Genomic DNA, 14,657 nt, shown 5'->3' with positions numbered 1-14,657 from the left:
ACATCTTTTCGATTTCATATGAAATCTTATTTTTTAACTTAAAATCATTATGTCAAACTTATCAAACGACATTTTGTAAGACGCTCTATTTAAAGGCTATAGTAAGAAGACGACGTAGTTCTTAAAGGTGCAAAAGTCTTGTTTTATTAACGGACTTTGCGCCCCTACAATTTGGTGCCCCGGTAAAATGTCCGATATGCCGCTCCTGGCGGCGCCCCTACCTAGCCATCTTCTGGGAAATGTTTGATCTAAATATTCCCTAACAGTACCTACTCTTTTGAAAAGACCTGGTTGTGTCCAGATCTTCATAAAAGCGACGTGCTTCAGGATCACTTCCGTTGGCAAGGCCATACAAGGAAACCATATCACTCACTTCAATTAAAAAATAAGGCATTTCAAATTCAGGAATATTAACTTTTTCTTAAGAGGGATACCACCACGTGACTGCTCAGTTCAAACGAAATTAGAGATATTTCCTCTTACAACTAACGATGTTGAAGGGTTCTTTACATAACAATAAACATTGATATACATTGTAGAATAACAATATTTTTAATTTGCGAATGAAAAAAAAATATTGGTAATACCTAGTTTTCCGCAAAAAAAATTGATGATATGTTCAATATACAAAGTACTGATATTTTCAAAATATTCCTGGAAATATCTACAAAAAATCATTACAGTGAAAGAGGTAAAACTAAAGTTTTGTGAAAAAAAAAATAATCGAACGTCGTATTACTTATATGATTCGTAAAGAGAAAGAAGATAAAGTGAATGTACAACTTCGTACAACGTACAAAGTTTGGTCATCGCAGGAGCGCCAGAGGAGAAATGAATGGATCCTAATGTTTGACCGGTACGCCGAAAGTCATGTGGTGGTAATCCCTCCTAACAACAAGATGAAAGAAAGTAAACTACTCGAATCGGATGCAAAATACTAAATAAAAGAACATAAATGTCATATGAAAACCAAATGTTTGATGCCACCTGTATTTTTTCAAGGTACCAACTGAAAAACATTTTAATTGTAAGTTTAGTAAACAAGACATCTGAACGATGAAAATAAATCGAATATAATATTTGGTTGGGATAGTACTTAATTTGAAAACCGAAAATTGCTTATATCTCCAACATGACTCATTTGCTAACCCATGTTTAAATGCAATTTTTACTTATTTTGAGGTCTATAATCAGCTCCCAAACTTTATTTTCAGCACCCGGTATACATACAGGGTGAGTCAAAAATGGGTACCGAACTTTCTGGCGGTGATAGTACATTGAAAAATCAGTATTGTTCGATGAATAAATTTATGGTTCAAAATACAAATTAAGGGAGATATATCCTTCAAAAATTAATAAAATTAAAAAATTTCTCCGCATAACTTCTAAACGGTGAATGTCACAAGATTGAAATTTCGTGCATAAATGTATGTACTTACCTATTGTTTATCAACGGCACACAAAAGATAAATCATCGACAAAATTAAGAACAGAATTGTTTATGGCCTGCTAAAATATCGTCAAATATGAATCTCGCGATAAATGAATCTGCTGACATCATGAGACTACAGAAACTCAAATCTCGAAAATGGTTCAATTGTTTGTATTTAGACAAGAGTACATATTTCATGTAATTTTCTTCGCTCCATCGACTGCTTACATTTTTTCCCAAAACGAATACAACGAAAGAAGTTGTCACAAAAAAATCATGACTCACTCTTTATAACAATATCGGAAATGTAGAAGTGTAATAAAAAAATGTGTTTTAATAACATACATTTATGCACGAAATTTCAATCTAATGGCATTCACCGTTTAAGAAGTGATGCGGAGAGTTTTTTAAAATTTTATCAACTTTGGAAGGATATATCTCCCATAATATAACTTTTAGGTCATCCATCAAACTATACTCATTTTTTAATGTACTCTCAACCCCAGAAGCTCAGGGCCGTCGCTAGGAGGTAGGCAGGGTAGGCGGTCGCCTAGGGCGGCAAAATTCAAGGGCGGCAAAATTCAAGGGCGGCATTTCAAGCTTGATCAACAAAAATTACAGGAGTAGAAATTCAAAAGACCGAACGAGATTTAATACAGTCAGCAACAACACGACGGAATACCGACAAATTTAATTAACATCAAAAACCATGAAAGGTGCCGCATTATACATTATACTCATAAATATCCAGATGTGGCGTGATCCCCTCATAGTGCTGTTTACGAGTTATTGACGCTAAAAAAAAAACACGTGCACTCATCAGGCTTGTCGGCGTTTGCTTTACGTTGCCGAATTTTATTGCCACTTGGGGTTCTGGATCATTTTCTTTTCAATGGTGGTTCCTCAGAATGGAATGGAAAATATAAGAAAACAATTCCATTTCATCATTTCCAACTGATCCTTCTTAAGAAATATTAGAAGTTTCATTTATTTCATACCACATTTCATTATTTTATAATATTCTTCATTTTTTATCCAGTGTTAGTCGAATTAAATAATGGTACATCCGCATCATCCGATTGTTTAACTCGATAATCTTAAACAAAAAAAAAACAAATTCTCAAGCTTTTTCTAAAAGCGAAACTGAGCTGAGAGCTTGAAACTTCAGGGCCCTCTCTAGAGGAGCGGCATTATCTACTTTTTCTGGTAAATCTGGATTACTGGAAGAACGAATTAATATTTTTTTTATTCAAACAAATTTCACAAATGAATATTCTTATCAAATTGACTAATCTTAAACATATTTGCACAGAGCCGTATATAAGTACTATTACGCCCGTGGCAATATCTGAAACAGCGCCCCCCATTTTCAAAGATTTTTTTTTCATCGATTATATTTTCTTATGGTATTTTTTGTTCATAACTTAAGTCATAAATTTTGTAATTATTTTATGCTTAGTACGCAAATTCTAGGAAAGCGCTAGCAAAATTTTCAATGTTTTCAGCAAAGGAGTAGAAATGAGTGGTAATTAAACCCCCCCAATATTTCCAAAATATAAAATTTCAGAATTCTCGCAAAGACGGAAAACGAAAATTTTTCCATAAAAAGAACCAATAATCATTTTACTTTCCTCGGAAATCGACACTGAGTACAAAATCGGACCCCTTTACGGTTTATGAGTTTATTATCGCTTTGAAGATGAGTATTTTTACTGCACTACGAGCACATCTATGTCCGAGGATTATTCCTTTATCTATCAGCATTGTCGGTGTCGTCCCTTATTTGCCATCTGTAAGTTTTGCATTCGTAATCGGTATGCACTTACTGGTTATTTTCGGTTTTTGTGTCATTCTCGTCACAACATTTCAATACTGTAGTTATCAAAGTACTGAACTGAGTAATTCGCATCGAAAAATTGTCTGGACCGTGTTATACAATTTATTGTGATTCATTCAAATTACAATTTAATTGTGCAGATATCAGTTTGGAATTGATTATATCTAAACGGTGTTCCTAATGTCTACAAATGAAAATGACAGATTTCTCGGATCATTTTGAGAAAAAAGTCCTATAACATGAATCTGCAAACGCTTTGGTTTTGAGATACCGGTGTCTCATAGCACCTTCCCTTCACAAGATATTCAACTTGAATTGGCATAGATCTTCCGATTTAAAGTTTTCATCTTGTGAAATGCTTATTTTGTATGCAAATCTACCTGGTGATATTTTTTCTGGAAGGGAACCTGCTTCTTTCCACCAGAACTATTTTTTGGTTTAGCACTGGTTCTATAGAAAAATGTGAAAAGAAACTCTGGTCTAGTACAACACTTTTTGGTTTGTTGTAGTTTTGTCGTATTTGCTGTCGATTTGGAAAAAAAAATTCAAACAGCTCTCTGGTAATCCTCAGGAAAATCCAAATTATTATAAAAGTCCATTTAGCAAACTGTGATGAATAAATTAATTATAACTTATGGTACTTATAAACAAATTCTGTAGTGAAGATTAATAAAGATTCGATAAACTAATAAATATAAGCATCACTAAAAAGTATGACTATACAAGAAACACCCTGTACCTCGAAAACAAAGCGTTTGCGGGCTCATGTTTAAGGGTCTTTTTTTTCTTAAAATTATCCAAAGAATATTTTCCTTCGTAACTCCGTTTTAGGAAAACCCAGTATAAGGTGAGAACAATCGATTGGTAATAAAAAAAAGAGTAATTAAGTTCCAACTTCGTTATCAAACCTCTGTTTCTCACATTACAGATATGAGTAAACGTTGTTTTTTCAAGAACCCCCCCCTCAAGAAAAAAAAAAGATTTCCGTCCTTGGTTTCCAGATTCCTCGGCATTGCTCCTTGCGAGGTGTATACATGAACCTAGTTGTAATCTTTCGAATTATTTTGTCTGGTGATCCAATATTTTTTTCTCTTGATATTTTGGGGCGCCCCTGCAGACCTTGCGCCTGTGGCAAGTGCTACCTTTTCCACGCCCTAGATACGGCACTGTCTTTGCATCGTGAATATCTATAACATCTATTCGAATTTAAAATAATCATTCATTCGCATAATCCGGTTGTTTAATTCAATCATATAAAAAAAAACGAAATTTTCAGCAGAAGGATCTGAAACCTGAAATCAATTAATATATTTTATCATTTATTCATCAGAATTCAGTTGAGCACTTGTATTTTTTATTGCATTCCACTCATCCTAAATCATCTATTGGATTAAAATTTGAATCCATAAAAAATAATTATACTCAAAATACATTTTTTCCTTCCTAAAATACTTTTTATGGAAAAGTGTGGAGTTTTTCACACTTCCACCCTGAATCTTTGAAAACAAATTCACCAAACCAACATCCAGCCCAAACTCCCCCCCCTCTTTTGCTTAGTACAAAATCCCAAACCTGAATGGGTTTCGTTTTGTATTTTAGCCGGGGTGATAGGACCCCGATTATCCATAATTAATTTATAGCATTCTGCAGAGTAAGCTTCTGTTAGGGCGGCAAAATGGGTCTCTGCCCAGGGCGGCAGTTTGGCTTGCGACGGCCCTGAGAAAGCTCGGTATTCATATTTGACTTACCCTGTATATTTAAGACTTTGGTTTCAAAGGACGCAATAACCGCAGGAATGAACAGCCGTTTAAAAGCATCTGACGATAAACCAGTGCTCTTCTTGAATTTTTTTATCATTAAAAATCATAAACAAAATTGAATTACAATCATACAGGGTGGCCACTTTTTCAATGGGATTGTATTGGTAACTTTTAAACCATAAGAGTTAGAAGGTCGGTCAAATGGAGAAAAAGTTGCATGCATAGAAGCATTATCAAGCAGTTTAAACAAATCGAGATTATCAGGGCCGGTTATTAAGAAATCATAAAAAAAGTAAAATCTGTCATTTTGATTTTTCTTTTTTTCCCACTTTATTTCAAATATTATCAAAAAATGTTACAGGAATTTTTTATTCGACAATAAATTGTTCTCAATTTGACGTAATCAGATTTCGTATCCAACGTTTCGTGCTCTCTGGGCCACCCTCAACCTCATTTTTTTCAATACGGACCTGTATATTTTATGACACTTTTCGAAATAACTCTTAACGCTGAATTCAACGATATATCATACAATGTCATTCAAAGTTGATTTTCAGGTGATTTTGACCCTTATCCAATTTGCTTTGAGTCGGATCTGTAGTGAATGCAATTTATCAAAAACTGCTGATAATAAAATAGTCAAGCGACGAGAATACAATGATTTTAAATTTGAATACCAAGCCTTGCAAAACTTATATCGTAATGATATCAAAATAAAGTTCGATTCTGGAACAAATGACAAATCCAACAATAGTGATTTCTCGCGAGAAGATTGAGAATGTATTGGAAGGTATTCAAGAAGACGAAATAAGCAAATGTATAAGAAGTATGGGTTCCAGAACCGTTAAATGCATTTTACAAAATGATGGACATTTCGAACACTCACTTCATTCATTTTCATTTACTTTCGAATAATCATTCGATTTTTCTTTCATTAAATGATAATTCGTTTAATTATTATGAATTGAAATATGTAAATAATTATTACTTGTTTCTTGATTTGATTCTGATATGTTCCATTTAGTTCGAGATGAGTAAGTTGATTTTCTCATCGAAATGTATTGCTTGTTGTTAATTAAACTAAAGGTACCGAAATGTAATACAGATCCGACACAAAGAAATTTGGATAAGGGTCAAAATCACCTGAAAATCAACTTTAAATGACATTGTATGATATATCGTTGAATTCAGCGTTAAAAGTTGTTTCGAAAAGTGTCATAAAATATACAGGTCCGTATTGAAAAAAATGAGGTTGAGGGTGGCCCAGAGAGCACGAAACGTTGGATACGAAATCTGATTACGTCAAATTGAGAACAATTTACTGTTGAATAAAAAATTCCTGTAACATTTTTTGATAATATTTGAAATAAAGTGGAAAAAAAAGAAATATCAAAATGACAGAATTTACTTTTCTTATGATATCTCAATAACCGGCCCTGATAATCTCGATTTGTTTGAACTGCTTGATAATGCTTCTATGCATGCAACTTTTTCTTCATTTGACCGACCTTCTCACTTATGGTTTAAAAGTTACCAACACAATCCCATTGAAAAAGTGGCCACCCTGTATAAAAACTCAATCGATTGATAATCGAATCGAAAAAAATGCCTCTCCTTCCCGAATTACAGTTTTAATCAATTTTTTTTTGCGATTCTCACTAGGGCAATAAAACGGACAAACCCCATCCGACAACCCCCACCCCAATCGGTCAGTTTCAGCCGATGCTGTTGACAGTCCCATCAGCGGGAGGGATTAATGTTAACAGTTGCACCACTGTTATGCAGGACGAATAGGTGTGAAATTGCATAATTTCCACTGCACATGCTCCTGCGTCGGCAACGGGGGTTGAAACAATTTCAAAATTACTTCATTAGTTTCTTAGTGACAGACATCGAGAGAACATCTAGCCGGAAAACCTCTGACCGACTTCTTGAACCCGAACCGCAAGAGTCCTCCGTGTCCCCGAAGTTGCCTATTCGAAAACGGCCGGTTTTTTCGGGAATTTTTCAGGCCCGATCCCACACGGGTTTGAACTCGGCTCAACAGGTCGCCCGCACGTGTCTCACCGCTCAAGTTCAAGGTAAAAGAAAATCGATGGTGCCTCAAATGGGGTAAACTCGGAAAAGTTGGAAAAGCAGCTGGCGGAAAAGATCAAAAGATCACGCAATACTTTGCATGCCTTTATTCTGTGGTTGATGTAACTCTATTATCTTTTTTTTTGTCTTTGACGTAGTATCTCACTGGTAGATTGAAAATGCATGCGAAATTCACTTGAAAAATTAATTTTAGTTTTGTTAGATTCACTGCTGTTTAAATTGGAAGCAAAATAAAATTAAAATATTTAGAGATGAAGAAAAGAAGAAAAAGAAGAATGAAGACGAAAAGAATTAGGAGAAGGTCATGGTAAGTTCTGTGAAAATTTCAAGCGTAAAGAACTAAAATTCAGGTAAATTGAAATAATAGGTATCAGACAAATACATTTTTTTGAAATGGAAATTAATACTTCATTATAATCATCATCATCCTGCATATTGCAAGTACGACAGAAAAATATTCTACATGATATTAATAGTTAAAAATATTTGTTCTGAAAACGCCGCAAAATTCACGTAGATTCAAATCATTTTTTTGGTCATGGATTCGCATAGTAAAATTTCAGAAAAGAACCAAAGGAGCCCTTCTCAATTTCTATACCTATTGTAAACCAGAGAACAGTAATATAAATATTATATGTGATATGAGGCCTGTTGGACCAAATTACTTTACAACTTTTCACTATTCAAATAATGTACGAAAAACAATCAAAATTGAAAAGTGTGAAGTGAAAAGTTATGGAAAAGTTTCAAAGTATTTTGCTGCAATAAGACCTATAGCATAGCTTAACGCATATTGTTCTGCAATATTTATTTTCAATTGACTAATAAATTATATTTTTTACTTTTCAAATTTAACAAATGCAAAGTGAAAAGTTGCAAAGTAGGTTGGTACATTAGGCCCCTAATTTATTATGATGTCATCGTTGTCCATTATTTTCATCTAAATGATAAGTTCCCCCATGAAATTTACCATAAATAGTGGAATAATAATTTCATTATTATTTATTATTATTGATTTTTAAGTTCGTCGTATTTGCAGAAGAATTTGACATTTTTTAGATTCCTTGAATTTTTTATGATTCTAGTGACGCGATCAATATAAATTTTGCAAAAAGCTGGAAATTATTTTTACACATTTTATTTCAACCCGATTAGATTTGTTTCCACTGAAATATTAGGTTTTTCCATTTTTTTTCTTGGATTTTTTTGGTTCTGATGAAGCAATCAACGAAAAATTTCGCATGAAACTTGAATTGCTACTTCATATTTCGGTCGTATATATTGTCAACGAAATATGGACTATATTTTTTTTTAATATCCTTTTTGAATTTTTCTTTGTTCTTTGTTGGAAGTAACTAACTAGTTACTTCCAACAAATTTCATGTTGAACGCGTAAGTAGAACAAAGAAAAATTCAAAAAGGATATTGAAAAAAAACTGCAGCATTCGAGATTAGAACCTACCCGGAAAATTTAAAATTTTGGTGATTTTTTCATACGATAGTTATTGTGTTTACGACTGGACAGTTACCCAGAATACTTATTTTTCGCTTTATACTCATCTGATTTCGGTGAAATTTTGGTGGAGCAAATTAGATATTTTCAGGGAATAGTGTTAAAAACCGAAATAACTATACTGTAAATGCTTGACTTTTTAGGAACAAAAGACAATAAACATAGTGCCACACCCATTGAGAGATAATTTTATGATTTTTGAGAGCTCGTTCCTTGAAGAGAGCGCTTATTGTTTCGACATTTTGAGCCGTAAATGGTTTCAATAACGTAGGAATCACTGAAGACGAATCCGTTGTCAAATTCATTTCTGTCCGGTTAGTCGAAAACACGATAACTCTAGAACGGAAACACCTAGAAACTTGGAATTTTCAGGGTAGCTTCGGTTCTCGGTTAAGTTCGTTGATGGACAAAATCTGAATAGAGATTTCATTTAATATTTTGTTTTCCTGATTATGAGTATGACAATATCATACTTCAATCAAAACATCTCCAAAATCGAAATACTAAAAAAGTCACACTGACTACCATTATCTTAACGAGGGGGGTTATTGGGGACATAATCGCCCAATCAGAAGAAATTTTAAAAAAAATTGTGAAATTTAAAAAAAAATTATAAAAATTTTTAAGATTTTGCTTCTTCAAAGTGCCCCATGAGTCTACTCTAGTTACGCCACTGCTGGCGATCGCTTCAGTCATCTCAGTGCTCGGGGAACCCCCTTATTTTGTCGAAGCACGCAGGAGCTATCAAGCTCAAGTAATATCAAGTAGCTTGATATCAAGTCAAGCAATATATCTCAAATCAAGTCAAGTTCAAGTATGTAATTTTTTACGAGCTTGATTTTCAAATCAAGAAGTTGATTCAAGTCTTAGAAATTGTTGGCCGACACCTGGACACCCTTGGGCAGATAGCTTATCCAATTTTGTACACTAGGCCTAGGCAGGAAGCAGATATTATAATTAAGAATTATGAGGTTTTCTGAAGTGGAATTGCTTTCGACATAATAAATTCTCTACGGTTTCTTTATAAATTTTCCATATCCAATAATATCAAGCATAACTAACAATAAACATGCTAGAGTTACTTTGTAAGAATTCCTTCAAGGATTTCAAAGAAAGACATCTGGAATTGCTTAAAAAGAGCTCAGTTTATGAACCCCGCCCAAGCTACGAAAGCTGAATAAATTTGATCTTATTTTTAAATGAAAAAAAATGGATATGACAGTCATAATGATAATGACAACCCTGGGAGGGCCGGGAAGGGGTTGAAGTTGGAGATTGATGGTTAAGAAATTAAAAAGGTGGAATATCTTAAATATCTAGGAGTTAACATAGAAACCAACAGCAATATATTGGGAGAAGAATGAAAAACAACAGCAAATTGTTATTGATTGTGGGTTGAGTATTCTTGAACTATTACTAACGATAAGTACACATCGAAAGGCAAATAAGGGAAATAAAACAGATGTTTAAATATTCGATCCTCTCGTTGTCGGAGATAGTTATGTAGGTACAGGTACAGCAGATGGTTGTAGAAAGCTCGAGGTGAGTTACTGTCGAAATTCAGAGGTATTGAACAGACCTAACTGACTTACTTCTTGGAAGTTTCAACTTCTTTCTTTTTTTCAGTTAGGCCATTAACCTTTTACTGCTTCTTCTCAATGTAATTCACCTCTGGTGAAGTATTGGGTTCTGCTCTAGCAGCTGACAATAAGCCAATGAAAAATGTTTGTGTAACTGTAAAGCTGTTTGTATAGCAACGTTTTGGCAACGTCCAAGAACACAGCTCCTGTAACTTGTTTTCGGTTAAATCCTTGCGAGGTTTGTTCCACTACTCGGAGCCCTCGTTGCACAGTGGAATGTTGGCTTTGAAAACCGAACTGTTTCAACTGTATGATATTCTGTTTTTCCAATATTGCCTTCTATCTTTTCAGAATTACCGTTTCCATTATCTTTCCTATGCGGGTGAGAAGACTGATCGGGCGGTAGTTCTGCGGGAATTTGGCGACTTTGACGGCCTGGGTTTTTTCCCAGTCCATAGGGGAATAGGTACTTTAGTCGTAGCATAGCAGTGACTATATTCGTCCGTGTAACTAAAGCTTTCCGAGGGAGGTTTCGAAACATCAAGTTAGTGACATTATATTGTTCTGGGTTTCGTGAACGGTTGTGAAACCGATAGCTTCCATTGCTTCTTTTTCCAAGTCTCTTCTAACTTTGCGGTTGATGTCCTCGATATAGTCCAAATCCGCATTGTTGTAATTAGAACTGCATTGGCTTTCAAGGTTATCTGCGAAAGCTTCGGCTTTTTCCTCTGTTCAATATACCATTACTTCTAGGCCCTAAAATATCGGGTTTTATAGGCATTCGGGCCGTTTTTACAATCTATCTAAGAAGATCACATAGGGATGTTGTCGCTGGTTTTATTTCGAATTCTGTTGGATTTTCGTCTGCACTTAAACTCAAACGAAAATGACAATGAAGTTGATGAGTTTTTCAGAAATGTAGTGTTTGCAAACACTTACGCAAACCGTGAAAATTCGATGAAATATAGGTCCTCAAGAACAGTACCCTTCACTTACATATAACTTAAAAAAACCATTAATAAATTATTGAAGATGATCAATTTTCCGATAATAAAATATATACTTGGATGTGATTTAGGTAATGTTAAAAAAAGGAACAATTAATGATTACTTTAATTCTAACAATGAATTATTATAATTGTTTTGGAAAACTGTTAAAAGACAAATTTATAGTCTATGCCAATTATTTCTCTACTTAGGTTTTTATATCTGCAAAATAATCTATGTTTCAATTCAGAAAGTAATATCACAGTAGAGGAACTATAGTTTCTATACTGTGGTTATATATTACCAGATAATTATTCAACTATTGGAGACACTGATGAATGGGATATCAAAAAGTTTCAAGATTCAAACTGTTGTCAAATTTAGAGGTTATGTGTCCAAAACAAATTTCAATGCGATTTTTGTAATGAATATAAATATATAAATGTATTTTCATTCAACTCCAAAATGAGTGATTATCCAAATTCCGATGAGGAGTTTGAACTTCAGTATGGAGATGAACTTGAACTGTTGAACGAAGCAGAAAGCTTCGATGAACCTATTGTTGAAAGAGCGGGAAACAATAAATCCCGAAAAAGCTTAGATTATGGCTTACCAGTTACATCTAAATCTAATACACAATCAGATTTATTCTCTTCTCAAACACAACAAAGTAACAGCGCTGAAATCAATTTAAACAATTCCTTCGATAACGATTTTCATCCTATAACCGATAAAAATGCTGAGATCACTAGAGATGTTCCAGAAAGTGCTGCTTCCCAAAGCCAAGCTTTATCAACATCTCTCGATGTTACTACTGAGCCACTTACAAAAAAACGTACGATTGAAGAATTATTTGGTGACATAGATGATCTCCTGTTTGAAAATGAACGTAAAGCTAAGAAAATCAAACCTGATACCAAATTAGAACAACAAATGGAAATGATCGATAAAATTCTTGAACTCAGAAAGCAGAGAGAGGAAAGTGATAATATACTTTTCCGCAAAAATATTAGAATCTCATCAGTTGATAGGGATAAATTAAATTTATCATGGCGTGTACCTACATATCCTTTCATCAAAGTAACCAGACCTGATAAAGAAACATTTTTTATAAGATGCCATTCAGATGATTATGAAAAAGAAGATGTGACCAGAGTAATAAATGATATAAATTTAGTAGGTGTAATGGGAGACATGTTTAAAGAAACCTGGGAAAAAGCACAACAAATTCTGAATAGAGATATGGATGATAACAAAAAAAATGAAGATGTTCCAATGGATATAGAGGAAGAAATTGAAGAAAATAATAATCTTTGGGTTGATTTGTATAAACCCAGAAGATATTTGGAGCTCCTTAGTGATGAAGCAACAAACAGAGTTTTATTGAAGTGGTTAAAGCTCTGGGATAATGTTGTTTTCAATCGCAAACCTAAAGTAAGACCTGAAACTCTTGATATTGTCAATAAAGGACGTTCCAAATTTAATTTTTTCAATATTATAGACAATCAATTGAAATTAGATGAAGATGGTAGACCTCTGTATAAGGTGGCACTGCTTTGTGGAAGACCAGGTCTAGGAAAAACAACATTAGCTCATGTGGTTGCCAAACATGCTGGCTACAATGTTGTAGAGATAAATGCATCAGATGACCGGAGCTTAGAAAGTTTCAAGACTTCTTTGGAGAATTCAACACAAATGAGATCAGTAATAGGTGAAGAAAAACGTCCTAACTGTGTAATCTTCGATGAAATTGATGGAGCCCCTGTAAATTCTGTTGAATTTTTAGTCAAGTTTGTCAGTGGAACTGTGGCAAAAAAGAAGAAGAAGGAGAAGGGTAATTCCATATTGAAAAGACCAATCATTTGCATTTGTAATGATGCTTATGTCCCAGCTTTGAGAAGTTTGAGACAAATTGCTTTCATTATAAACTTTCCCCCTACTTCTTCAGGAAGATTATCAGAGAGACTTATGGAAATATGTAAAAAACAACTGTTACAAACTGATGCTGGTTCAATGCTTGCCTTGGCAGAAAAATCTAACAATGATATCAGATCCTGTTTGAGTATCCTTCATTTTTTCAAGACAAAAAGGAAAACCATAACTCTAGCTGACATTTATCAATCCAGTGTTGGCCAAAAGGACATGCAAAAAGGTCTTTTCTCTGTATGGTCAGACATATTCAGCATAGAGAGGGCTAAAATGAAATTTTCTGGTATTCAAAATGATAAAGAAAATAATTCTAAGAACTATGATATGAGTTTCAGAGCTCGAATGCAGAAAGTTCTAGATGTGGTTCAGTCCTTTGGGGATTATGAGAGGTTGGCCCAAGGTGTGTTCGAGAATTTCCCCCATATGCAAATTAAAGAAGCGTCTTTTGTTGGAATTTGTCATGCTCTGAATTGGTTCTGTTATACTGATAAAATCAATCGATTCATAATGAGCCAACAAAACTTCAGTTTAAGCTCCTATCTACCATATGCTTTTGTCGTGTGGCACTTCCAGTTTTCATCCTTAGTTTGGCCAAAACTTAAATATCCAAATGAAGGGTTTGAAGTGAGGCAAAAACGAATCAATAACCTGGGAACTGTAAAAGAAGTAATTAAAGGTGTACAACCTACAGTAAGAGTTTTTGTTAATGCCAAAAATATGATACTAGATACTCTTCCACTATTAACTAGGATAATAAATCCATTTTTTCGCCCTGTGAACTTTCATTTATTCACTAATGAAGAAAAAGGTATGTTTCTTAAGGTGGTCAATATAATGATAGATTACAACCTGAATTATATACAAGAGAAGAATGCAGCTGGAATCTACGAGTTCAAGTTAGATCCAGATATTATGCCAATAGTCATGTTTCCAAATGTGTCTGAGAGTAGGAATGTTTTATCCTATTTTAACAAACAATTATTGTCTAGAGAAGTAGAAATGGAAAAAATTCGGAAAATTCAAAAGTCTACAAATGCAGGTACTCCCACTACTAAAACTAGTACAAAAAAAGATAGGCCTGTTAAGGAATCTCCAGAAGACCAGAAGCTTCCAAATCATTTGCAGAGGTTGAAAATTAAATCCTTGAAAAAAATTGAACCAGCTGTTACCAAAGACTTTTTTGGTAGAATTATCAAAACTACAACAGAAAGTAATAAAGGACCACAACTGCAGGGAGATATTTGGTATAAGTATAAGGAAGGTTATAGTAATGCAGTGAGGAAGAAAATTAAAATGTCAAGTCTTATGTAAATATATTAATAATTTCAAGAATATTTATTATTGCATTAATTTGTTTTGTTTAGTCAATAAATTATTTTTTCAATTTCAGTTCAATCATTTCTATTACAGTATGAAGAAATTTGTAGCCTTCAACTAATTTTTCATAACATCAAGTGTTCATTGACTCAATGTTTAAATTTGAACAAGATCATTGACTAGATATCTCATAAGATTCTTTTGC

The 14,657-nt window shown here is 33.8% G+C and overlaps 1 protein-coding gene across 1 annotated transcript; it reads left to right on the top strand.

Annotated features, from left to right (window-relative positions):
• The first annotated feature begins 11,519 nt into the window (after positions 1–11,519).
• Positions 11,520–14,519, top strand: LOC123675725 (chromosome transmission fidelity protein 18 homolog). Its single transcript, XM_045611207.1, has one exon. It carries the CDS (start codon positions 11,672–11,674, stop codon positions 14,444–14,446), a length of 2,775 nt encoding a protein of 924 aa, XP_045467163.1. The 5' UTR covers positions 11,520–11,671; the 3' UTR covers positions 14,447–14,519.
• The last annotated feature ends 138 nt before the right edge of the window (positions 14,520–14,657 follow it).

This window comes from Harmonia axyridis, chromosome 1 (genome assembly GCF_914767665.1).
Source record: "Harmonia axyridis chromosome 1, icHarAxyr1.1, whole genome shotgun sequence".
Taxonomy (NCBI): Eukaryota; Metazoa; Arthropoda; class Insecta; order Coleoptera; family Coccinellidae; genus Harmonia; species Harmonia axyridis.
Note: the sequence above shows the minus strand (reverse complement) of the source record. Positions and strands in the feature narration are given on the sequence as shown.

Coding starts and splice junctions, on each gene's coding strand:
- LOC123675725 (XM_045611207.1), top strand. CDS start 11,672: ATGAGTGATTATCCAAATTCCGATGAGGAGTTTGAACTTCAGTATGGA.